Source organism: Cynocephalus volans, chromosome 6 (genome assembly GCF_027409185.1).
Source record: "Cynocephalus volans isolate mCynVol1 chromosome 6, mCynVol1.pri, whole genome shotgun sequence".
NCBI lineage: Eukaryota > Metazoa > Chordata > Mammalia > Dermoptera > Cynocephalidae > Cynocephalus > Cynocephalus volans.
In genome coordinates, this window is record NC_084465.1 from 1,154,536 (window position 1) to 1,179,767 (window position 25,232).

At 51.5% G+C, this 25,232-nt stretch overlaps 1 protein-coding gene across 3 annotated transcripts in view; it reads left to right on the forward strand.

The window, feature by feature from the left end:
* The window catches only part of PTPRN2 (protein tyrosine phosphatase receptor type N2), a 906,619-nt gene that overhangs the window by 331,856 nt on the left and 549,531 nt on the right, over window positions 1–25,232 (forward strand). For all 3 annotated transcript variants that reach the window (XM_063099753.1, XM_063099755.1, XM_063099754.1), the window contains 4 exons: window positions 11,836–11,849; window positions 20,805–21,012; window positions 22,142–22,182; window positions 24,822–25,204. In XM_063099753.1, the coding sequence (XP_062955823.1) occupies window positions 11,836–11,849; window positions 20,805–21,012; window positions 22,142–22,182; window positions 24,822–25,204 (646 nt within the window). The remainder of the gene's footprint in view (window positions 1–11,835; window positions 11,850–20,804; window positions 21,013–22,141; window positions 22,183–24,821; window positions 25,205–25,232) is intronic.

The window sequence follows — 25,232 nt, forward strand, 5'->3', positions numbered from 1 at the left end:
TCATGTCACGTGTCCACCATTACAGTGTCATACAGTGTATTTTCACTGCCCTGAAAATCCTCTGTGTTCTACCTGTTTATCCCGACTTCCCACCCAGCCCCCGACAGCCACCGATCTTGTTACTGTCTCCATATGTTTGCCTTTTCCAGAATGTCGCACAGATGAAATCATACTGTCCATAGCCTTTCCAGCTGGGCTTCTCTCACTTAGCACAAAGAATTTAGGCTTTTTCCATGTCTTTTCATGGCTTGACAGCTCATTTCTTTTTAGTGCTGAATGACATTCCATTGTCTGGATGCACCACAGGTTATTCATTCACTAATGAGGGGGCATCTTGGTGGCTTCCAAGTTGTGGCAATTATAAGTATAGCTGCTATAAACATCCATGTGCAGGTATGAGTTTCAACATAAATTTTCAACTCATTTGGGTAAATACCAGGGGGCTCATGTGGTGAGAATATGTTTGTTTTTGTGTCTTCCCAAGTGGCTATACCATGTTGCATTCCCACCAGCAGTGACTGGGAATTCCTGCTGCTTCACGTCCTCGCCAGCATCTGGTGTTGTCCGTGTTCTGGATTTTGACCATTCTAACAGGTGTGTGGTGGTATCTCACTGCTGCTTTAATTTGCATTTCCCCGATGACGTATGGTGTGGGGCATCTTTTCATAAGCTTTTTTGCCATCCTTCTATCTTCTTTGGTTCGGTGTCTCTTATGGTCTTTGGGCCATGTTTTAATCGGCTTGTTTGTTTTCTCATTGTTGAGTTTTAAAAGTTCCTTGTATATTTTGGATAATGGTCCTAGATCAGATATTTCTTTTGTAAATATTTTTTCCTAGTCTGTGGCTTGTCTTTTAGTCTCTTTACAGGGTCTTTTGCAGAGCCAAAGTTTTTAATTTTAACGAAGTCTAGCTTATCAATTATTTCCTTCATGGATTGTACCTTTGCATATCTAAAGAGTACTGCCAAACCCAAGGTCATCTAGGTTTTCTCCTGTGTTATCGTCTAGGAGTTTTATAGTTTTTCATTTCAGGATTAGGTTCTGACCCATCCTGAATTAGTTTTTGTGAAAGGTGTGAGGTCTTTGTCTAGCCTCATTTTTTGCAGGTGGATGTCCAGTTGTTCAGCACCGTCTGTTCAGAAGACCGTCTTTTCTCCATGGCATTGCCTTTGCCTGTTTGTTGAAGATCAGGTGGCTATGTCTGTGTGGGTCTGTTTCTGGCTCTGTTCTGTTCCACTGATTTATTTGTCTCTTCCGTTGCCAGTGTCATTCTCTGTTGGTTACTGTAGCTCTGTAGTAAGTATTAAAGTCAAGTAGTGTTAGTCCTTCAACCCTTAGTCCTTTTTATGCTTCAACATTGTGTTGGCTATTCTGGGGCTTTTGCCTCTACCTATAAACTTTAGAACACATTTTTCTATATCCATAAAATAACCTGCTGGGACTTTGACTGGGATTTCATTGACTCTATGGACTGAGTTGGGAAGAACTGACACCTTGACAATATTGAGTCTTCCTATCCATGAACATGTGATATCTCCACATTAACTAAGTTCTTCTTTGCTTTCTTTCATCAGAGTGTTGCAGTTTTCCTCATATAGGTCTTATACCAGATATTTTGCCTAATGCCACTCTTTCAACTCAGACTCAATGATGACAAGTATGGAATTGTGGAAATTGCTTTAGGGAATGCATCAGGTACAGTTTTCTAAGCATTTGACTCGAATCAGTCCACTTGTGGTAACTCCTGATCCAGTCGTTGCTCGCTGATGAAGCCCCCAACCCAACTGAGCAGGACACAGAAACTGTGACCCGCCCAGTGGGGCCCCTTCTTTCGTCACCTTGATCCTGCACCAACGAGAGCCTGGACTGGGCATTAGGAGACTTTAATTCACGTTATGACTAGTGTGAACTTTGGCCTTGATATTTCCCATCCTAGCCTCTTCCCAACTTGATCCTTCTGTTCAGGTCTCTTATTATATTCTCACTTGTATGGCCAAGGTGAGTAGTGGGCTCTGCCCCCACCGCCATCTGTACCAACCTGGTTCTACCGTGCTGACGTGGGGGTTCACTGGGGAACTGGTGTGCAAGTTGGAAGAACTGGCTTCTGTGCCTGGCTGTGCAGCTTTCTAAGTGTGCAATGCTTAGCGTGTGTATTCACTAACTCATGTGCTCATAAAGCACCTGCTAAACCTGACCCATCGCTCAGGCTCCGGGGTCGCCTCCCTCACCCCCTTCTCGAAGGTAAGAATGAGTGTGTTTCGGGTCCTCCTTTCTTGAACCTCCCACGATCTGAAGTCCCACGTTTGCCTGCTGTGGTGTCTGCTCTCCCACTGGTGAGGAAGGTGGGAAGCCCAGCCTGGAGGCCCTCTCAGCGTCGGCAGTGTCCGCTGCGTTCCAGTCTCAGCAGGCTGCTGCACTGAGGCTTTTACTTTTCATGGTGACAACAGTCGATTATAATATAGAGAAACAGATTCAAATGCTTCTATCACTGTGGAGAAAATACACTCACAATTTTGGGGTCATTTTCCCTTGAAAGGAGGCACCTGCTGCCTTTTTCATTTTTGAAGAAATCCATTCATAATGGAGTGTGGGCCAGTGTTGCTCAGTTCTCTGAACCCAATCATGGCTTTTGGATTAAGAAAAGAGAAAAGAAAACAGGATCAATTGTCCACTTAATCACGGAGCGAAGAGGCTGCTCTGCAAGCTTGCTCCCTGAGGAAGCTGTAGATAAACTCTTTATCCTGGATCCATGCCCCTCACTGGAGCTTACGAGCACCTTCTGAAACAAAAAAGAAGGCGCCTGAGTTATCACAGAACTGCTCATCCCAGTGCAACAGCCCCACACTCGGTATAGAACACGGAGGCCTTTACTGCAGCTCAGCTCCATATCGTGGGGGCAGCAAGCAGCCCACCATCTCCCCCGTGGAGGGGAAAGCAGGGGAGAGGACTGGGGGCTCCAAGTGTCACTGAGGCTTCCACAGCAGGAAAAGGGCTCCTCCTGCTGCATGTCTGCCTCCCAATCCCCCTGCTCAGCAGCCCTGCTGTGGGTGCTCGCGGCATTCGCCCAGACGTGGGGTGACAGCAGCCGCAGGTGCCCTGCACTGCCCAACGCACAAGTCTTTCTCCCAGCCAGGACACTGCCCCTCACTTCTGCACTGGCTTAGAGCCACTGTTTTTAGATCTGGGAGGAACCGGAATGTAGCAAACTCTGCCTGCACATGAGAAGCCTCTTCTGCAGCATCTGTGACTGATGGCCGCCCAGGCTGTGCTTACATACCACGAGCTCACTGCTTCCTGGAGAGGCCCACTCCCCGGGTCAGCCATGTTGCCGGAGGTCGTCCGAGGACTGTGCCTCTCTTAGACTAGAGTCGGTGAGGCGCCTGAGGGTGGCTACTGCGAGCGTGCACCCCCTCATGTTTCCGTCCCACCACCTTCCACCACTGGCTCTGATGGGAAGGCCTTTCGGAACAGCCCGGAACACTGCATGTGGTATGATGACATCCTTCCTGTCACTTTCCCAAGTCTCCTCTCTTCCAACCTGAACATTCTGGGCACATGTAGACCACCAACTCTCTGGTGGTGTTTCCCTTCTGTAGGCAGGTGTGTGTCTGGAAGGGCTGGGGTCTTGCTTTTCCCACAGGTGAGTATGTCAGTGGCCCCTGCAGGGTGGGGCTGGGGTCTCGAGGCCCCAGGGCATACTGAGCAGCAGTTGGTTTGGGTCTGATCATAAGCTGAGTTCCTGACATAGAGGTGTGCTAACAATAAACACCTGCCACTCCCCATCTGGGCTGGTATTTCTAGAACTTAGCTAGACAATGCTCACCATCCAGAGGTGTTTCTGTGAATGCTGGTGGAGCTCATTTAGTTAATGTGCGCACATTTCAGTTACTACCACTGGTAGCCGTCTTGGGGAAGTTTTATATTCTAGCCTGGCATCTGCCTCCAGCACAGGCCTAGGTGCCTTCCCTGTCATGAGTCAGTTCACATTCTGAGTATGCAGACTCGTGGGAATGTGAATCTAAATGAAACACTCTTTAAAAAGCAATTTGACTGCTGATCCTTACCACCACCTGAAATTATGTAATTAATGTCAAAGCTAATTTTATATATTTTTCTCTTCTTTGTCTCACTATTGCATGTAATAGAGAGTTAGACCTGGTGAATAGAGTCCTGTGAGTTTAAAACAGGATGGCCCGATGGAGCAATGGATTCTGTATCCCAGACTGCAGTTCAGGTGCTTTTCGTTAGCCATGGTGAGAGATATGCCACTTAGCTGAGACACCCTCAAATTGGAAGGAGAACACATTTTACTTCACGTGTGTTGTTTTCAGTGAAAATAGACAGGATGCTGACATGACTATGTCCATATCTCCTGGGTGGAAACGCAAATGAGTACAGAATAGAATAATAAGCTCCTACTGAATTTACCTGGATTGTCTGCAAATCTCCAAGTGTGACACTACAGCAATTGAATGGACTGTATGCTCGCCAAACAAAAAGCGCACAGTCAGGTCCTCATGGAGATGATGATAGTGATGGTCATGGTGATGACGGTGATGATGGTGATGAAGGCGATGATGGTAATGGTGGTGATAGTGATGCTGCTGCTGCTGCTGATGGTGGTGATGATGATGGTGATGATGGTGATGGTGGTGATGGTGGTGGTGATGATGATGGTAATGGTGGTGATGATGATTGTGATGATGGTGGTGGTAGTGATGGTGGTGATCATGATGGTTGTGGTGATGGTGATGGTGATGATCATGATGATGGTGGTGATGCTGCTGCTGCTGCTGCTGATGGTGGTGATGGTGATGATGGTGATGATGGTGGTGGTGGTGATGGTGGTGATCATGATGGTTGTGGTGATGGTGATGGTGATGATCATGATGATGGTGATGGTGATGATGGTGATCATGATGATGGTGGTGATGATGATGGTGATGATCATGATGATGGTGGTGATGATGATGGTGATGATCATGATGATGGTGGTGATGATGATGGTGATGATCATGATGATGGTGGTGATGATGATGGTGATGATCATGATGATGGTGGTGATGATGGTGATGAAGGCGATCATGGTAATGGTGGTGATAGTGATGCTGCTACTGCTGCTGATGGTGGTGATGATGATGGTGATGATCATGATGGTGATGATGATGGTGATGATCATGATGGTGATGGTGATGGTGATGATCATGATGGTGGTGGTGGTGATGCTGCTGCTGATGATAATGATGGTGGTAATGGTAATGGTGATGATCATGGTGATGGTGATGGTGGTGATGGTGATGGTGGTGATGGTGATGCTGCTGCTGATGATAATGGTGATGGTAATAATGATTGTGATGATCATGATGATAGTGATGATGATCATGATGATATTGATGGTGGTGATGATGGTGATGATGGTGGTGATGATCAAGAAGATGATGGTGGTGATGATGGTGATGGTGATGGTGATGCTAATGCTGATGGTGATGATGATAGTGATGGTGATGACAGTGATGATGGTGATGGTGATGATCATGGTGATGGTGATGATGATGATGATGATGATATTGATGGTGGTGATGACGGTGATGATGGTGGTGATGATCAAGAAGATGACGGTGGTGATGATGGTGATGGTGATGCTGATCCTGATGCTAATGCTGATGGTGATGATGATAGTGATGATGATGATGATGGTGATGGTGATGGTGATGGTGATGGTGATGATGATGGTGGTGATGGTGATGACAGTGAGGATGGTACTGAAAATGATGATGTTGACGGTGATGTCAATGGTGATCATGGTGTTGATGGATGTTTGGACATGGCTAAACTGTGTGCCTTCATATGTACATGATGATAAAAGCACAGTGAAAGCTATTATGCATGATTCACATGTTCTTTGTTAAAGCAATTTTGCAGTGAGATCATCTGCATGCTGTTGCTTATTCTCTAATGCTTATAACATTTTGTTTGGGAGACCCTATTAAGTCACATAATTTCAGTAGGTCAGGTCTACCACAGTTGTGCACGCAGAGTCACTGCGAGTTGATCTCTTCCTCCAGGCCTTACATATTTGATGTCCTGACATTTCATGTAATTGCCCTGTGAGAGCCCACTTGGAGCATTGAAAGCTACTTAAAATGTCATTATAAGCTGGCCAGATCTCAGAATTACATGGTGCAGCTTTTGGCACAAAAGAACATTCCACTTTGATGCTCATGTTATTTGCGCTCAGTGCCACGGTCCTTCTTCAACCCACCAGGGCCAGCTGGACTTCAAAGAACATTCTTCATTTCTGTTCATCTTTAAATGACTGACTGTGGCTACCTTTGAGATAACTCATGTAGTTGTAAAATGCATGTGCGTGGCTTATAGAGGTTGAGTGGGAGGTGGTTTCTAATATGAATGAACGGTTCTCACTATAAGCTAGTCAGGGACTTAGATTCTGCCATTGTATACCTAAGGTTCTCATAAAGTTGTTTTTCACTAGTGATACCTGAGAAGTTCCTTTTTCAGATGATGTGGTAATTGTAGGAATTATACTTCATTATTCCATTTTGAAGGTGGAATTTTTCTGTAATAGTGATTCTGAGGCCTGTGGAAAGTGTCTCCTGTCCTCTGATCTTTATCTTAAAGTACATGGGGCTCTCTTATGTGGCAGTGTGCATCTCTGCTCTTCTCTGCATTTGATGGTAGAGAGGCATGCGGGAGCCACAAAGAGTTGTTCTGAGTCGTTAGACGTTGGAACAGACCCTGAGAGGAGAGGCGCGATTTCATACCAAGAACATTATCAGGCACTTGTTGGGGAACCTACCACTTCCCTCCATTTCATCTTCTTAATGACCCTTTTGGGTGGAATTCTTGACTCCACCTGCACAGACGGAACCTGAAGCTGTAGGGATGGACAGCTCCAAAGCCCAGTGATGGTGTGGGGGGCTGGAGTCTGAACCCCGGTCTGGCTGACTCGGAACACGTGACTTTTCTCCACGGCATTACGGCATCTCCTCTGCAATATTGCTACCCTTCTTTGTTTCTCTGCTTCCCCCGCCTTGGCCAGCAGGAGTACCTCTGATTATCTGTGTCCTGACTAGCACAAGACAGCACTGCAGGTGGGCACTCTGAGGGGCTGCTGAGAGCCCCAGGCCCGCATCTGAATGGATCCTCTCACAGCTCCTCTGGCTCTGCCATGGGGTCACCATCCACTTAGGGTCCCACCTCACATTCAGTCTATCAGCAGACCCACTGGACCCCCCTTCAAAGCACACCCAGAACCCACCACCTTCTCCCCATCAGCCTCATGCCACCCTCAGCCCCAGCCGGGTCACAGCAAGCTCACTTCCAACCTCATCTCAGCCCTGCAGAGTGGTCCTTTCAAAACTGGATACCACACTCCTCGGAAATGCACCAAAGGCTTCTTATCCCACTGGGGAAAATCAAAGTCCTTCTCTTGGCCTGCAAGCCCCCCTGAGACCTGCGGCCCCCCACCCCTTCTCTCATGTCGTGCTCTGCTAACTCTCCCCTCACTCACTGCGTCCCAGGCCTTTGCACCTGCGGGTACTGCTGCCTGAGAGCATGTCCCCAGTCCCCACTCAGCCATGCCCTACCTCCTTCGTGCCTCTGCTGAAATTTCACCTTCTTAGTGAGGCTTTCTCTAATAATCCTGTATGAATTAGCACCTTCCCTCCAGCTCCCCCGAGCCTTCATACCCCGGATTATTCTGCCCATAGCATCACCGTCAGACATTCTGTGTATTATATTTTTTTGTTGTGTATTTTCCATCTCTTCTAACATAAGTGAAAGTTCCATGAAAGCCCTTTGTTCACTGATTTATCTCGACACCTTGAAAGGTAGGTTCAAAGGACTTCTGCAACAAATGCTCTGGGAGGAAGGGGGCAGGGAAAGAAAGACAGGAAAGGACAGCAGAGGAAAGGGGGAGGGGGCGGGGAAGGGGAGAAGCAGGGAGGGGCATGTTTCATCCCTGGAGGCTCTCATTGGCCCCCTATATTGGTCCGTTTTGTGTTGCTATAACAGAAATACCTGAGACCGGGTAATTTATAAAGAACAGAGGTTTATTTGACTTATGATTCTGGGACAGCTGCATCTTGAGTGGGCCTCAGGCTGCTTCTACTCATGGTGGAAAGTGGCAGGCAGCCGGCAGGTACAAGCAGATCACATGGGAGAGGAAGCAAGAGAGAGGAAGGAGGTGCCAGGGTCTTTTAAACAACCAGCTCTCGTAGGAACTAATAGAGCGAGAACTCACTCAAGACCCCCACGCCCCAGGGAGAGCATGAATCCATTCATGAGGGATCCACCCCCATGACTCAAACAGCTCCCAACACTGCCACATTGGAGATTAGATTTCCATGTGAGTCCTGGGAAGACAGCATGTCCAAACTCCATCACCCCTGAGGAAGAGGTGTGGTAAGTCACCCCTGTCCCATCAGCAGGCAAAGCAGAGAGGCTGCCTGAGAGGCAGCTTGAGTGAGGGGTGCATGTGGTGAGGGGCGAAGGGAGATAGTATTTGGGCATGCAGGGGACAGTGGCAGACCTGACCTCCCACTGGAAGCTGCACGAGGCAGCCGAGCGCTGCAGGCCTTGCTGTGAGCAGAGTGGGACGTGCCGAAGAAGATGGAGCCTGCCTCATGGTTTTGTCTAAGGCCAGGTTGCTGCCAGCCAGTGTCTGAATAATCACCGTGATAATTCGTATTCTCCTCTTTGCATTGCAGTCTGGCCACAATAATCCCATTATGCTATGTTCACAAGGGTGGAATTAGAAGGAGGCTGGAGATAAAATTGAGATCCTAAAGGAAAAGATGTTTTCAGATAGGCAATAAAGCTTGTCATTATAGAAATGTTCGCTGATTTCTGTACGCAGGAAGAAGGGCAGGGTTAACTCAGTAGTGAAATGTCATTGCGGGAAGACAAGGAACATCCACTGACCTGTGGCCGTCGGCGCCAGAACAGGGTGGCAGGGATTCCAGTTTTCGGAGCCCCATGGGATGTTACCTCAGCTCTGCAAGTTGAGGATGGGCCAGCAGAGACCAGGAGCACACCCGTGGTTTACCAAGGCACTCAGGAATGGAACATTCTTGTCGGCCGAATGTTCTGGTTAAGTTCGCATTCACCAGAAATGAGTTTTTCATTCAACACTCGGTAAAAGTCTCTCATAAATATATTGGTCTACTTTCCTGCCTTGGTAAGTGTTCCTGGAACAACGTGGTGATGCATCTCACACACACGGCACCTGCGGTGACCGGCGCCTGCAGGGAACTGCGTCATTCCCAGACAAACCTTCAGCGCTCAGTAGCGTCCCTGCAGCAGTCTTCCGTGGCAGGCCTCTTCCAGCAGATGATTGTATTTTCTCATCTTTTATGCCGTTGTTGCAACAATACAGAGCACTTAAATTTGATCTGTTCCTAATAAGGTTTAATGAACAGCACAGAATTGTTTTGCTTACTTTTTATTCTATCTTATTTTTTTTCATGTTTTATTGATTTTCTATTTATAATATATTTTCACCACTTTTTATTAGGATAACTTAGACCCCCAAATTATATGGTGAAATTTTTTTTTTTTTTGCAAAAGACATAATTTGGGTTTATCTTTTAAAAATCAGTAAATTTGTTGGATTGCCTTTGTTAGAGAATAAATAAGAATTTAAAAAATCTTTTTGGAAAAGGTAAAGTTTTATAGTTTCTATATTTTAAAGGTTTATATTAAAAACACATTTGTTAGATTAAGTTTATGCCAGTTCAATTGTTAATATCCAGGAGTAAAATATAGGCAGTGATTTACAAATAAATTATCTTACAAGAGTTTAGGGGTTGTTTGGTTGAAATTCAGGAAAGATACTTGTCTACAAATACTGTATTAAGTGACAGTTTGGGTGACATGTCAGCCCAGACACTTGTCTCTTTTAGAAGGAAAGAGAAGTGACCTGAAACGTTTTGTTATTTAATCTTCTCATATGGTCTAAATGATTAGTTTATCCCATAAATTAGGTTTGCTTGTACTATCCATTGGGCAAGTCTTTCTGACTTCTAAAACATTTTGATGTGTGCATGTGAACAATATTGTAGCCCTCTGGAAAACTACACCTCGAATTCCCTATCATTTCTCATAGTAACATCTGCTTCCAGGCTCTGATCACAATAGATGTCCAATACAGGTTGATGAAATGGATGGATGGATGGATGGATAGGTGGGTGATGGATGAATAGATGGATGGGTGGATGGCTGGATAGATTGATACACGGGTGGATGAATGGGCAGATGGGTGAACGGATGGATGGTGACAGATGGGTGATGAGTGGATGGATAGATTACGGGTGGGTAGATGGATGGGTACATGGATGGATGGGTGGATGAGTGAGTAGGTGGATGAGTGAGTGGATAGATGAATGGATGGGTGATGAGTTTATGGGTGGGTAGATGGATGGGGACATGGGTGATGGGAGGGTGGCTGGGTGGATAGATGGATGGATGGGTGGATGGGTGCAGGGCTAAATGGATGGATGAATGGATAGGTGATGGATGGGTAGATAGGTGAATGCCTGGATGGATGGGTGGATGGGTGGGTGGGTGGACGGGTGTATAGATGAATGAGTGGATGGATGGGCAAGACTGGGGTCTGCCTTTAATGACTGAGGTTCACATTGTTTTGAATGTAGGTTGATACTTTGGAAAAGAGCAGTATTACAATGCATACTCTTAAATTAAATGTGGAGCCAGTTGGGCGGCAGTAGCAAGCCTGCGTGACTAAGCATTCCAAGGAGCTCCCCCACTGTGCGCTTTTTGCTTCTTGCTTGAGGATTACAGTGAGTGGTAGCCAGAGCTGACTGTAGAGATCCAAGTCTTTGCATTTAGAATGGGTTGAAAGGGGGGTGAAAGACAGTGGGGGCTAAAATGATTCTTCATTGCCACCTCCTTGTTGTGATAATGGTTATAATTTATTACGTGATGCCAGGCACTGGACAAATGATTCACATACATGTCTCACATGTCCCCATTTTACAGAAAAGGAAATTGGAGCATAATGAGATTAAAGAACTTGCCCAAGACCACACACAGCGAGGGTGAGGGCTGAGACTCAGGCCCACAGCCCATGTTGGACTCCCCAGTCTGTGCTTGTAGCTCCGTCGGCCTCAGCTTTATGGAATCGTGTTTAAGATATAAAATATCCTTTTTCTTTCAAGTAGCAGCAGTGCATTCCCCACCAGAAAGTAGTTGGCTTTTCTTCATGTGATTCCAGCTCAGCAGCCCAAGGGCAGGGTATCCCAAAGGACCGTTTGACTGATGGGAATTTAAATACGTAATTAGAAACCAAAGTCTTAGCCACGACTATAGCAAAAGAAAGGAGGAAAAACACCCTATAGATTCTAGAATGATTTGGCTTGAGAAAGTGGACAGGAAGCCGCTGCCCAAACAGGAGTTCCTGGCCTACGTCTGGTAGCTCTGTGCTAACAGGTCCAAGCAGAGACCCGACACATGTCTGGCTGGGTTGTTCTGGCTTTGCCACGGTGGGCAGCGTGCTTTCTGCTCACTTTATCTTTGTGGCCAACCACAGAGCCAACTTAGTTTCTCAAGGCTGGATGCCGGCCCCTTCCCAAAAGTCCACGTCTCCAGCCTCTCTCTGTCCCTTGTACCCATTCAAATAGTCAAGCTCTTCAGATGGTGGGGTGTGGTGTTCATCATGATACAGTTTATATCAGGTCTGTTTTTCATTCACACTGTGATGAAGGAGACGCCTTGTTACTCCTCTGGTGTGGTGGAGTGGGCTTGGAAACATGGGTTACTGTGGAATTTCTTCACCTGAAAATGCTTTTTCAGAGCAGGTGCACGGCTTTATGTTGGTTCAAGGAGGCAAGTGGTTAGCATTTTGTAAGGAACATGCCTCTTTTTTTGTGTTGTATGTGACTTGTGAATTGCAGTGACATCCATTCACTATCGGAAACACACACTCCACATCTTGTTACCTTGAAATAACAGCAGAAACTCCAACAGAATCACTGGTCACACCCTTGGAGGGAGAGAGAATGGAAGCTGTACCATGTTGATGATGTAAAGTGAGGTGCTAATGGGGTCGTGTTTTCCAGTGTCTTCCTCTTCTTGGCATTTTCCTGCTTATATGTAGCCACTCTGAACTCAGTACCCCAACACACACACCCACATGCATGCACAAAACACACACCCAAACACACACACCCAAAACCATGCATACATGTACATCCCCCCGCCCCCAACCACTTTTATAAACCTTACAGGACTCAGAAAAGTTCATCTCTGGAAAAATGTGTTGATCAGTATAGTGAAACAGGATTCCTTTTCACTGGAAATCCTAAATTCAAGAATATATATTACCTTCTTTGTTGAGAGGCCATAGAATTTTCATTCTTTGGTTTTTCATCAAAATATCACAGCTCCCTTCTCAGCACCCCCAAGAGACACGAGGGTCTGGCAGAAGAAGATCTAATGGAACTCCATTCCAAACTTTCTCCCTAACAGACACCATAATTTTCTGGAACCGCAGGTGGCCTCCCTGTGTTCAAGTGGAGTTGATGGGCTTTCGTGACTCACTGTTTGGTTTGTGCTGAGTGGCACCTCACCTGGGGGATGGATGGCAGCCACTGAGCTGCCCAGGACCTCCGGAAGGGTGTTGCAGCCACAGGTGCAGCTCTAGTGTGTGGAAAATCCCCTTCCTTTCTTGGTAGCGCAAAAGGGGCCTTCTGACTTGAAAGTGGAGGGCTTTGTGGACTTGGAAGCATCCCGGCAGCCCCGTAAGTTCCTCATGAACATGTTGGAAATACCTGACTGCAGAGGTGGCCTCTGGTCCCAAGTTCATTCCGAGGCCTTCCTGCCCCAGCTCACCTGAAAGCAAAGTGGCCGGACAACTGGACCTGCTGTTGGATTGCTCACGGTGCGGCAGAAAGAGTTTTTTCCTTAAGAACTTCTGTCTCCTTCCCTGGGTGACATCTGTATGTCAGGTCTGGCACCTGCTGTGGTGTGGCAGTCTGCCGAGGCTCAGCTCACCTCCGTGCCAGCACGCTCACGCAGAAGGGCACTGGTTTTCGGGGGCAGCAGTTGCCCAACGGGGAGCGCTGTTCCCCTGGGATTTCCGTCCGTCCAGCAGCACTGTGCCCATCGTGACCTTTGGGGGGGCATGTGGCCCATTCCCTTGGGCTGTTAGAGGCTCGGGGAGGCGGGACGCGGGGTTTGCCCGCTGGGCCTGTGGCCACTACTTTAACGGATGCCGTCTGTCCTTCCATCCCGGCCGTCCTCATTTCCGTTTTCTTTGAGATGGAGCGCATCCTCTGTTGTCGGCATCAGCCCATGGGTGTGGACGTGAGAGATAAGGCTTTACTGAGATAACAAGCACAGGGGAGAAAAGGGTTTTGGCGGGAGCAGATTGCAGTGCGCTGAAGTGAAAAGGCTGTGCTCGGCAGTTCCCGGCGACCTGGTGGCGGGCCTGAGACGGTGCCTTCTGGTTCTGAAGGCTGCAGTGAGCGGCACGTCCTTCAGGAAGCAGCGACGGCTCCCGCACGGGTGCACCTTTAACTTCAATGCACGTCCTTTATTTTCCTTATACAACAACATAGACTGCGGCAGCTTGGAAAGAGCTAGAGTACTGACACTGTGTATGGCGATTGTTCACACCCTCAGCCTGTGTCACTGTGGAAAGCAGCCGCTGTTCAAGCATCCGTTCTTGTAGTTTTAGGCATGTTTTTATTTATAAGACAATGAGAAATATTTTTCCAGTTCACCACTGGACGTTATTTTTGAAGGCAAGCGTTCAGTCAGTAAACCTTGGTGACGGCTGCTGTGCTGGGGTAGTGGGCGGGCTTGGGGATCCAGAGATGGGGGCTGTCCTCCCCCCAAGGGCTAAAGTTTAGTGGAAAAGGTGAAGAAGGAAGGGGCCGCAGCACAGATCGGCCTCTCCTTCTACAGGAAGCTGCCTTCATGTAGTTTTGTTATGATTCAGGCAGGGCGGGGCTGACAGATCAGGAGGTGACGGCCACTGGAAAGAGAGCTTGTTACTCACAGGTCCCAGGGGAGGGGGCACAGCACGCCGTCAGGGGCTGCACTTTCAGGGGGCAGGGGGAGAGGGGGAATCCAAGCAAGAGCTGTCCTTGTAGTTTGCACAGGAAGGAACAGGAGAGGCAGGGTAAGCAGGCCTAGGACTGCGAGTATGAATGATTCCTGCAGGTTCTGGGGCCCAGGGATGGCCTTGGCTGTCTGGTCCCTGCCCTGGGTGACCAGGGTGGGAGCAGTAGCCCTAAGTGAGAGCCCGACAGAGAGGTGGGGGGGTGTGGACTCTGGATTGGTGGGTTTGCATTTGACGCAAGCTCACAGTGGTGATGAGTGTTTGCTCTCTAGGAATTGGCTGTCCCTGGGGTGGGGAGCCCTCCAGGGTTAGTGTGGCCCAGATATCAGAGCCTTAGAAACACATGGTTAACACACAAACTGAGGCCTGGCAGTAAAGAAGCAGCCACCCCCTGGATGAATGTTTCAGAGGCTTTAGTGTCAGCCATGGCCACAGCGAGGGACTCGGCTCCTCCTGGACATAGGTGGGCGTGCAGGGTGTGAAGGAAGGCAGCAGCACTCACGTTGAGCCTGACTGCCATGTCACTCGTCGAGTGTGCAGAGTACTTTGAAGGACACTGTGTGCCTTCTGTCCCCCAAACCCACAGAATGCTGTGTTTCAGGAACAGCTGTACTGGAGACACCAAGACTTTTAAGCCAGAGGGATCTCAGTCATGGACAGGAAGTTTTGAGGGAAAGCCTCTGGAGCCCGTTCCTCAAACAGGAGGTCAGAGAATCACTGCAGTGACCCCCCTCTTCAGAGAGGCCACAGGGGAGGCGGGGCACATACAGAACGTTCTGTGTGCAAGCGGAACACCCACGTGCCTCCTCACGGCAAGGTGGCCGCAGCCCCGGGAAGGAGCTTCACTGAATAGCTAAACTGCCCAAAGGACTCGCAGCTGGCTCCGGGTGCTTATCTTGAGAAGTCGGTAAGGTCTAGATAACCCCAAACACTACTCTGTCCTGCTCTGCACTGTGAATGAGGCTCCTGCTGGCGACGTCTGGCTGTCCTGCTGCTGGATGCTGACTTGGAGCCCCACCAAGGACAGGGACGCGCGGCAGAGTGGGTGGGGCTGCTCCTGCAGCGCAGTCATGGTGGGCGGCGTGGGCTGCATCCTGGACGTGGTGGTGCGGGTGGTAAAGCTGTGTGGGAAGAGCCTGTCTGCTGTGGTCAGTGTTCTCTAGTCCGTCTGGCTTATAGCACGGAGCAGACTTGGCCGCTTCTCCAGAGGCTGTGCTCCCGCCGTGTGCCGTGTGCCGTGTGCCCCTGCGTGGACCTGTGCCCCTCCCAGTGCTGGTGCTGCCACTCTGCTGTGTGGGCAGGAGGGAGGAAAGCCGCCAGGAAGGAAGGGGCAGCGCCAGCTGCTCGTCCAGATTAGCAGGGTGCTCTGAGACCTCCTAATGTGCAGGGAGAGATTTGCGAACTGCCCGTTACAAGCTAGGGAAGGCAGAGATGGGACAACTGTCCCTCTGCTTAGGACTGAGCGCTTTCAACATTAAATACTTAAAAACACAAAGTCAGGTTTTCCTTCTGAGTTGGAGAGTCGTATTCCATTGAGCTTATTTAGAGTATTTTCTTCCGTTACCATGGTTGAGGTACAGCTTTCACGTGGGGAGCCGCGCAGACCTCGAGTGCACATGTGGCCGGGATTCGGCAAGCGTGCACGTGCAGCCAGAGCCCCAGCCTCGCGCGGAGTGTCCCCTTCGTGCGGGAGCCTCCTCCTGCCCCATCCCGCCATCTGCGGACAGTCGCTGCTGTGACGTCCCCCAGATGGGCTGCACAGAATCGTGTGAGTCCTCAGTGACGGCTTCCTCCACTCAGCCTGACCTTTCCCAGGTCCATCCCGTCCACGTGTACCAGCAGCTCATCTCTCCTCCCCGTGCGCGTGGACACACCAGCTCGTGCATTCTGCTGCTGGTGGGCATTTGGGCTTTTAGACGTGGTTGAGCATTATGAGTAGGGCTGCTTGCACATTCTCATTATAATCTTTCGTGGACATCGGTTTTCATCTCTCTAGGGCCAACACCTGTGAGTACAGTTTGTATGGAATACGGAACGTGCATATTTAGCTCTGTCCGTAATCGCCGAATCCTTTTCCCGGGAGCCGCGCGGTCCCGCATCCCCACAGGTAGGTGTACACGTTCCCGCTGCTGCCCGTGTTCTCCAAACCTGGTCCTCAGCCTGCTCACTCAGTCCTTCCTGTGGCCATGAGCTGTGTCTCACGGGGCGTTAGCTGGCCTTTCGGTGAGTGCTGGGGGTACTGAGCGTTTTCTCACGCGCTTACCGGCCTTTCATAGATTTTCTTTGGTAAAGTTCCTGTTCAACTGTTTTGCCTTGGAGTGTCTTTGTTTCTATTATTGATTATTGTTGTAGGAGAGTTTATGTACATAAATATAGTGGACAAAAGAGTTTCGTCAGAGTGTTTCGTTCTGTCGTCGTACTATTTGAGAAGACTTCTCCATGGAAACGCCTCAAGGCCCTGGCTGAACAGAGTCTGCTTAGGGTCACTGTGGTGGCCCTTCACGCAGCGTGGAGGAGCCCGGCTGGGGCGCCGCAGCCGCCCGCCCTCCTGCCCTGTAGTTTACGTCCATGCACGTTCTGTGCAAACCACGCACCAGAGCGCGACACCTGCTCCTCTCTAACCATCAGTTGTCTCGGAGAAATTTAGAGGAGAAAAGAAAATGGTCTTTTCTTACATATTCACATATCACTCCTCCAGGCACTCTGCTGTGCTTCCGTAGACCCGAGTGTCCTCCCGGTGCCCTGTCTGTTCGCTCGTGGGTCCCGTAGCGTTTCCCGTGGGGCAGGTCTACCGGCGACGGCGACGGCGACGCGGCAGCTCAGCCTTTTAAATACACATAACATGAAAGTGTCTGTCACCCTCATGCTCGAAGGGTGTTTTCACTGGACGGAGACCTCCAAACCGAATGCTCTTTCTTCTAACTCTTCCAATACATCCTTTGTACGTTCCGTATCAAACGTCGAGCTGCACAGTACTCCGGATCTGTCGTCCGGGTCCGGGACATTCGCCGTGTCTCGTCACCGTCGCTGGCTCCTCCCCCTGCGTCAGCGCGTCTTGTCACAGCCGGCTGCCTCGAGGTCCTGCCTGCACTGCTGGCGGCGCTGCACCGTGAGACGAGCTGCCGTCTGAGGTCCTGCCTGCACTGCTGGCAGCGCTGCACCGTGAGACGTGCTGCCTCCGAGGTCCCGCCTGCACTGCTGGGGCGCTGCGCCGTGAGACGAGCTGCTGTCTGAGGTCCCGCCTGCACTGCTGGGGCGCTGCGCCGTGAGACGTGCTGCCGTCTGAGGTCCCGCCTGCACTGCCGGAGGCGCTGCGCCGTGAGACGTGCTGCCGTCTGAGGTCCCGCCTGCACTGCCGGAGGCGCTGCGCCGTGAGACGTGCTGCCTCCGAGGTCCCGCCTGCACTGCTGGCGGCGCTGCGCAGTGAGACGTGCTGCCGTCTGAGGTCCCGCCTGCACTGCTGGCGGTGCTGCGCAGTGAGACGTGCTGCCGTCTGAGGTCCCGCCTGCACTGCCGGAGGCGCTGCGACGTGAGACGTGCTGCCTCCGAGGTCCCGCCTGCACTGCTGGCGGCGCTGCGCCGTGAGACGTGCTGCCTCCGAGGTCCCGCCTGCACTGCTGGCGGCGCTGCGCAGTGAGACGTGCTGCCGTCTGAGGTCCCGCCTGCACTGCTGGCGGTGCTGCGCAGTGAGACGTGCTGCCGTCTGAGGTCCCGCCTGCACTGCCGGCGGTGCTGCGCAGTGAGACGTGCTGCCGTCTGAGGTCCCGCCTGCACTGCCGGAGGCGCTGCGCCGTGAGACGTGCTGCCTCCGAGGTCCCGCCTGCACTGCACTGCTGGCGGCGCTGCGCCGTGAGACGTGCTGCCGTCTGAGGTCCCGCCTCCACTGCCGGCGGCGCTGCGCCGTGAGACGTGCTGCCTCCGAGGTCCCGCCTGCACTGCCGGCGGCGCTGCGCCGTGAGACGAGCTGCCGTCTGAGGTCCCGCCTCCACTGCCGGCGGCGCTGCGCCGTGAGACGTGCTGCCTCCGAGGTCCCGCCTGCACTGCCGGCGGCGCTGCGCCGTGAGACGTGCTGCCGTCTGAGGTCCCGCCTGCACTGCCGGCGGCGCTGCGCCGTGAGACGTGCTGCCGTCTGAGGTCCCGCCTCCACTGCCGGCGGCGCTGCGCCGTGAGACGTGCTGCCTCCGAGGTCCCGCCTCCACTGCCGGCGGCGCTGCGCCGTGAGACGAGCTGCCGTCTGAGGTCCCGCCTGCACTGCCGGCGGCGCTGCGCCGTGAGACGTGCTGCCGTCTGCGCATCCTCCTTCCGGGCTTGGCCCAGTGGCTCCAGCCCGCGAGCTAACACTCTCCACCAAGCGTGGGAAGTGCGTGGGCTTTGTCCAGGGTCTGCCGTTGGTCCCGTGCTCTCTGCGACCCCTCCCGGCGTGCCTCATGCTGTCCTGCAGGTCACCGGGGCTCGGCATGACTTCTTGCACGCTCCACCATGGGGACACGTCCGCCCAGGGCGTCTCGGCTCCGAATGCCGCGCCCTCTGTTTACAGCGCTCCCCTTCTGCTGTTTTCTAATTCCCGCTGCTCTGCTGAGTTGGGGGCGTCCCATTACGTCCACGCCTGTAGTGGCTCCTTTGCTGTCCTCACCTCCTCATTCTGCCACTGGCTGTTTTCGTGGCCGCCAGTCGCGCTTTCCTGCCCCTTCACACGTCCCTTCCTGCCACATGCTGGACGTGGCGGAGGTGGCGCTCCAGGTTTCGTCAGTGGCAGTTAAATTCCCGGACGATCCTTTGACCCTGCCAGGCTGTGTTTCATATTTTATTAGAGTTGGGCTACTTTGGTGTTGCTTCCTCTGAAAACATGGCCTTTTGGGTTTTCAACTACCTGCCGGAGGAGCTCGGCAGCGTCCTGCAGGGCAGCGGGGCGGGAGTCCCGCATCCCCGTACGGCACGTCCTGCCCAGCTCGGCCCCAGCCCAGCAGCTCCCCTCCCTGCTCGGCCCCAAGCAGCCCCTGCACAGGTACCCCTCTGCACAGCCTCCCGGAGAGGGCCCTGTCTCTCAGTTCCAGTCACGTCCCAGCCCTCCTCCGACCCTGGCCCCTCAGCCTGGAGACACCATCTTGCTGCACCTCACACCAGGGTCCAGAAACTGCCCTAGATGTACACTGGGTGGGCACAGGCTCACCCGCCTGTCCTGGCTCCAGGGTGTGCAGCTTCACAGTTGCATGTTGTGGGAGGGCATGTCGGGCACTAGGGACTTTGTTATGGCTGGAAGCAAATCACTGAGATTATGCTCCTAGATCTGTAGAAGGGACTGGACCACTGCACACAGGAGATGGACTGAGGTCGCATATCAGCAGGGGTGAGCAGGGCCCTCTTCTCCACCCTCCCCGTGGGACAATCATGTTTCCCATTGTCCCAAGACCCCCTCTGGACCCAGCCCCCAAGACCTGCCTCACATGTCATCTGCCCTGAGCTTGCAAGACCCCCAGTCCCTGAGGAGAAATGCCCGAGAGGAGGCACCTGAGAGGTGGCCCCATAAGACAGTATTTCTGTTCTGTTTTCTTTGATTGTGAAGGTAATACATCTGCCTAATGATTAAACAAGCAAAGAACGCACACGCCCTGCAGGAGAGACTGACACGGAGCCAGCATCACCAGTGGGCCCCGTCTTCACCCATGCTGTCGGGAGAAGGGGTGCTGGAGGAGAACAGGGGGGTGGGTCTCAGGACAGAAGGGGACAGTGCTGACTTCCCACCACTCTCAAGCACAACTTATAATTTAGGGGTCTTTTGGAAAACGGCATTGTCTTGTCTTTGGTATTCCTGTCTCCTGCCTGCTCTGGTAGCTGACAGCTGGAGGTGTCCTTGCCAGGCCGAGACGAGGCTTGCTGTGGGGACTGGGGATGGGCAGAAGCTGTGGGGACACTGTCTGCCCTGGGCCAGCGCCCCTCCACCTTGCGTGTCTGGGCCCCTTGTCCTCAGACAATTGCAGTCTCTGTTTCTCTGTGTTAGCTGCACTTGTGGCAGCTCCAGTGAGCTGGCTTTGCAGCAGAGCCACATGTGACATCATTTCTGTGGAGATGCCCAAGTGTCACGCTCACTTGTGGGTGACCTCTCGCATGTGATGCACATGTACCAGGGCCAGCGCGTGGCATATGGGACACACTGGCCGTGGTGGCCAGAGAGCTCCACTAGGCTCTTCTCTACAGCTGCAGGCCAAAAAGTCATGGATGATTGCCACCAGTTTCTGTAGAGGTGTGGTGCAGCAGGCAGCGTGCGTGGGGCACAGACTGTCCCTGTGCAGATGTTCTCTCTTTCTCCCAAGTGAGAGGGAAAGAGCTTGCCGTCGTGCTCCTACAACCTGAAGGCTGTCACGGAGCTACTCAGCTTTCCTCCTTCCCTGGCCTAGTCACTGCCCTGACTCTTCAGAGCCTCGCTGTCCACCCCCAGTCAGGTTAGTGAGTGCCCTCGTCTCCGTGGGCTTCCCACTCCAGCATACATTTAAAGACACCGAACTCTTTATGGCCAAAGGCTCTCATGTGATTTGAGATTCAAATTCAGGCAGTGGATACTTACCGAACGCCTGTCTGAGCCAGCACTGTGGGGCGTTGCTCTAGAGGCCTGGGTCCCCGTTCCGGCCAGCCCTCACTCCTGCATGCATCAGCCCTCACATTGCTGTGTTTGTGTGTGTGTGTCCTGCAGAGACGCTCTTTCAGAGTCTCCTGAGGGACCTGTGGAAGCACCAGGCTGGCGTGGACAGGCTGAGCCCCCTGGACCTTGATGAGATGGCCAGTGCAATTGCTGATGTGGTGCAAGGCGTGGACCCTGAGGGTGGCCAGGACAGCCCTGGGAGAGGAGCCGGAGGGGACCCTGGAGAGCAGGCAGACAGCCTGCAAGCAGCCCGCCCCGGAGACGGTGTGCCAGGTGACCTCCAGCTCTCGGGGCACTGACATTTGGGCTTGGTGCTGGGGGAGGGATGTGGCGGAGAGCTGTGGAGGGACCCCGCAGAGAGCCTAATGCGTCCTCTGTGCTGGGGAGACGGGGATTTGAATGAACGGTTTTATCTTCGCCTCTAAAGGCTTTCTTAACAGACCAAGCCTAGCAGAGCAATTACCTCGAAGGCAGATTTCTCTCTGCCAGGAGGTTTAATTCCTCCTCACTGAGGTCCAGAGTTAGAAACATAGGAGGGATGAAAAATGTTTTTGAATGTCGTCAAATATTTGAATAGGAAGTGAAAGGGGCGCATTCACAGGTCTGCCTGAGACAGCTGCCAGGGGAGGCCGGAATACCCCAGCCCACCTGGCACCCCCTGCCCACTCCTGCCCTCACCGTGAACCCCGCCCACACCCCAGCGCACCCTGCACACGCCTGCACCCCCACACCCCTTCGCCCCACCCACCTTGCACCCTCAGCCCTGCCCTGCCCTTCCCGCGCAGGCCCCTCGGCCATCCACTCTCCCGCCCTCCTCCATGGCTCTGCCTCTCTGAGTCCTCCAAGTCCTCAGTGTCGCTGCAGCGTCTGGCTCGGTGCTCACACATGGTGGCTCCGAACCCATCCCTCCCAACTCTGCCGCTGGTGGGGCTGCTGGCCTGATGAGCCAGTGGGCGGCTCGTGGGGACGCGGCGTCACCCTGGTCAGGAGGACCGGTTCCCGCCCAGGGCTGCTGTCCCCACAAACGGTGAGCCCGCGCCTCTGGGCTACAGACGGGGCGACCACGCGAGGTGGCCCGACCGTGCTGTGGCCCGGGTTTCACCCACACCGTCCTCAGCGGCCCCGGGTGCTGTGGGGCTCCTCATGAGCAAGGCCCAAGTGCTGGGGACCAGGACCCAGTCATGTACCTGTGGCCACCTCTGTGTCAGCTGTGCTACCTCTTCTGGGAGGTGCAGGGACCCCACTGTGCACCATAGGCAGGAGGCTTGTGCAGGTGGATGCTGGGCCGACCTGTCACCGCCCAGTGTAGACGAGGAGCCTGGGTGCCTGTCTGTCCCCGTGCTGGGACAGCCTGTGAGGATGCTCCTGACGAGAGTGCTGGTAACGCTGGTGTCTTTTACAGATGATGGGGTGCGAGAAGAGGACGACAGAGTCCACGACCAGGTAAGATGTGCCCTGTCCGGACGTTCCGTTCTCATCAAACCTGGAGTTACATTGGTGATCTGTGTGTTCGTGGTTTGGGAACGTTTTTCTAGTAAAGGATGGAAAAAACTCTCGTAATTCCAAAATGGAGAAGAAATATAGAGAGTACATACAAAATGTATGTTTAGATATGTAATGTCTATTTTCATATCATAAACAAATACTTATCAACTGTAGAATATGAAAAATATGGCTCATACAAAGAAGAAAATCAGTATTTCTTAGAATTTCTCAACCAGAGGTGTCAGATGACCACATCAGGTGGTCACCCTGTGCCCAGGTTACATGCACGGTGCTGTCCTGTGGGTGCCCATCTGTGAGGTTCATTTCACACGGCACATGCGCAGACTAGCTCATGAGGTGGCACGGTCTGATACGGTGGCCGCTGCCCACACGTGGCTATTTACACTTGTTTAAATGAATTAAAGTTAAATAAATGAGAAATTCAGTTCCTCGGCTACACGGGCCATGTTTTGTGTGTCAGTGGTAAGGTGTGGCTCGTGGCTGGCACCTCGGGTGGCGTAGATGAAGAACGGCTCTGTCACTGCAGCAGGCTCTCATGAACGGTGCCACTCAAGCAGGTGACTGAGAAGGGCTTAGTCAGAGGTGACACCCGCTCACTGGGTATTAATTCTCCCTACTGAGTTAGTTGGTTTGTTAGTGTTTCCTACTTAAGAATCTGTGGTCATGAATACAAGTCTTGAGGATGCAGAAAATCAGATTATAAGCAATGAGATGACCTTACGTGGTTCTGTGAACTCTAATTTTAGGAGTGGAAGAAATGAATCTTTGGTTAGAAATTCTCCTGTCAGATTGCCTTGTGGCTCGTGGTTCAGTGACAGTTGGTAGGGACTGGGAGCAAAGAGCAGGGACTGTTGTGAGTGTCCGTCAGAGCTGGCGGGACACTGTCTCTGAGCTGTGGGGGGCAGTGGGGTGAAGAGACACGTTCCCAGGCGTAGGAGGAGGCGGGCAGGGACAACAGCGGTGGCTAGGGTGGCCATAGTCTCCAGACACACACGGGCCAGCGGGTTCCTGACTCCACCCCAGGCTGAGGACTACGGGGGCTCTCACGCCACCCCTGTCCATTCCTGTGCGTTGACTTTGGGTTCATTTCTCCTTTGCTGGGGGTGCACTTTCAAGCACTTTGTTTCAAAGAGGGTATTTGAAGGTCGTATTTTCTGAGCTTTTCTGTGTTTATTCTTTTTCCTCCTCACATGAAACACAATTTAAGTGAGAATATTATTCCTTTTCCTTCAAAAGCCTGAGGACACTGTTCTGTCCCTACTCAGTAACTTAAATGCTATGTACCGTCGTTGTTCAGGATCCAAATTCGAAAACATGTTTTCATCAAAATAATATTTTCTTTAAATATTGAAAACACAGAAGGAAAAGTTACGAATAACTCCTAGTCAGAAAGGGAACAGTCACTTTCTCTTGTAGTCCTTCCTAATTTCCTAAATAAACCCCTTTTGATAGCGTGGGAAAGTAGATCCAATTTTCCTATTTTCTGTCTAATGTAATATTAGAGATTTAATTTTATCGTTAAGAAATGCACCCACTGAACAGGCATATGACTTTTACCCTCGTTGTGTGCCCAGAGCAGGTGCAGCTGGTGTCCTCCTCGTGCGGCAGTGTTGGCACCTGCTTTGTGGTGAAGGCCACATCTTAGACATCAGTTAGACCCGAGGTCAAATTCGGGATCTCCAGCCACTACGTCTGTGATCCTGTGCAAACTGCTTAATATTTAACCTCTATAAGCCCCAGAGTCTATAAAGAATAGATAAAACTAGCGCTTTACTCGTAGGATTGGGGTAATAACTAAATGAGATAATTTGCACAAAGCAAATTAGTGTCCTGTTGAAAATCAGCACTGAGTTTATAATGATAATATTCATCAGTCCAGATGCCAGTTAAGTGGTTCTGAGGAGCCTCTTGTCCAGGAAATGGAGATGAAGATGGGGTACTCGCTGCCCATGTGAGAACCACAGAGCCCCAAGACGTTGTTGGAATGTAACTACATGTCCCTGTGACATGCTCGCTTGTGAGTTAGCCTCTTTGTGCCTCAGTTTCCCTATCTGTAAAAGGAGGGTTATGATCATTCTCAACTCATAGGGTTATCATGAGAACTCTGGATTTAAGCATATAAAGCATCTAGTGCGTTGTAGGAGCTCAGTAAATGCCAATTACCATTATTATTATTATCAGGTATTCATTGCTTCTGGAGAGGTGAGGTGGGATCTTGGAATCACACAGGTTCTTTTTGTAAAATAAAGGAGCCAGAGACCTACACTGACTCTACAAAATCAGATTCTTCAGGAAGGGATGTGTGTGTGAGTGCATGTGTGTGCATGAGAGAGAGAACGCTGAACGCTAAGTGATTCCCACATGCAATTCCCTTGTCCTCCATCGGGTTGAAAATTTCTCATCTAGATAAAATTCTAAATATAGGCTGTGAAAGCTTTGTCTTCATTAAGTGCTTGTGTTTCTAGTTGCCTGTTGTTATCCCATGTGGATGACTTCATGGCAGATATTCCTTCGATCATATGTGCCAACAGTCCTTTCTCGTAGATGTCATCTCACGGGGGTCTCCTTTCTGCCAGGTCAATCGTTTGAGCATCAGACTTGGGGACCTCTTGCAGGATCATAGGTCACAACTCCCGCCTGGAGCTCCCCCTCTTGCAAAATCCTTCAAAATGGAGATCAAGAAAGCAGAGGACCCCGAGACTTCCTTGCCTTCGGAAGAGGAGGGTGCCGGGGTGGAAAATGTGAAGAGTCGCTCATACTCCAAAGACTCGTTGGAGAGGAAGCCGGATTCGGAGCCCAGAGTCAGTGGGTTTGGGGAGTCCCAGAACTGGATTCAAGAGGCTCTAAGGGAAGAGCAGAGCCGTCAAGCAGGAGCTGGGGAACCCGCCGGCGAAGGCCTGCAGTTGGAAGTCAAGGCTTCCGAGGAAGAGGAGTTCGGCTATATTGTGACGGAGCACGAGTGAGTACCGAGTGCTGGGTCTCTTCTC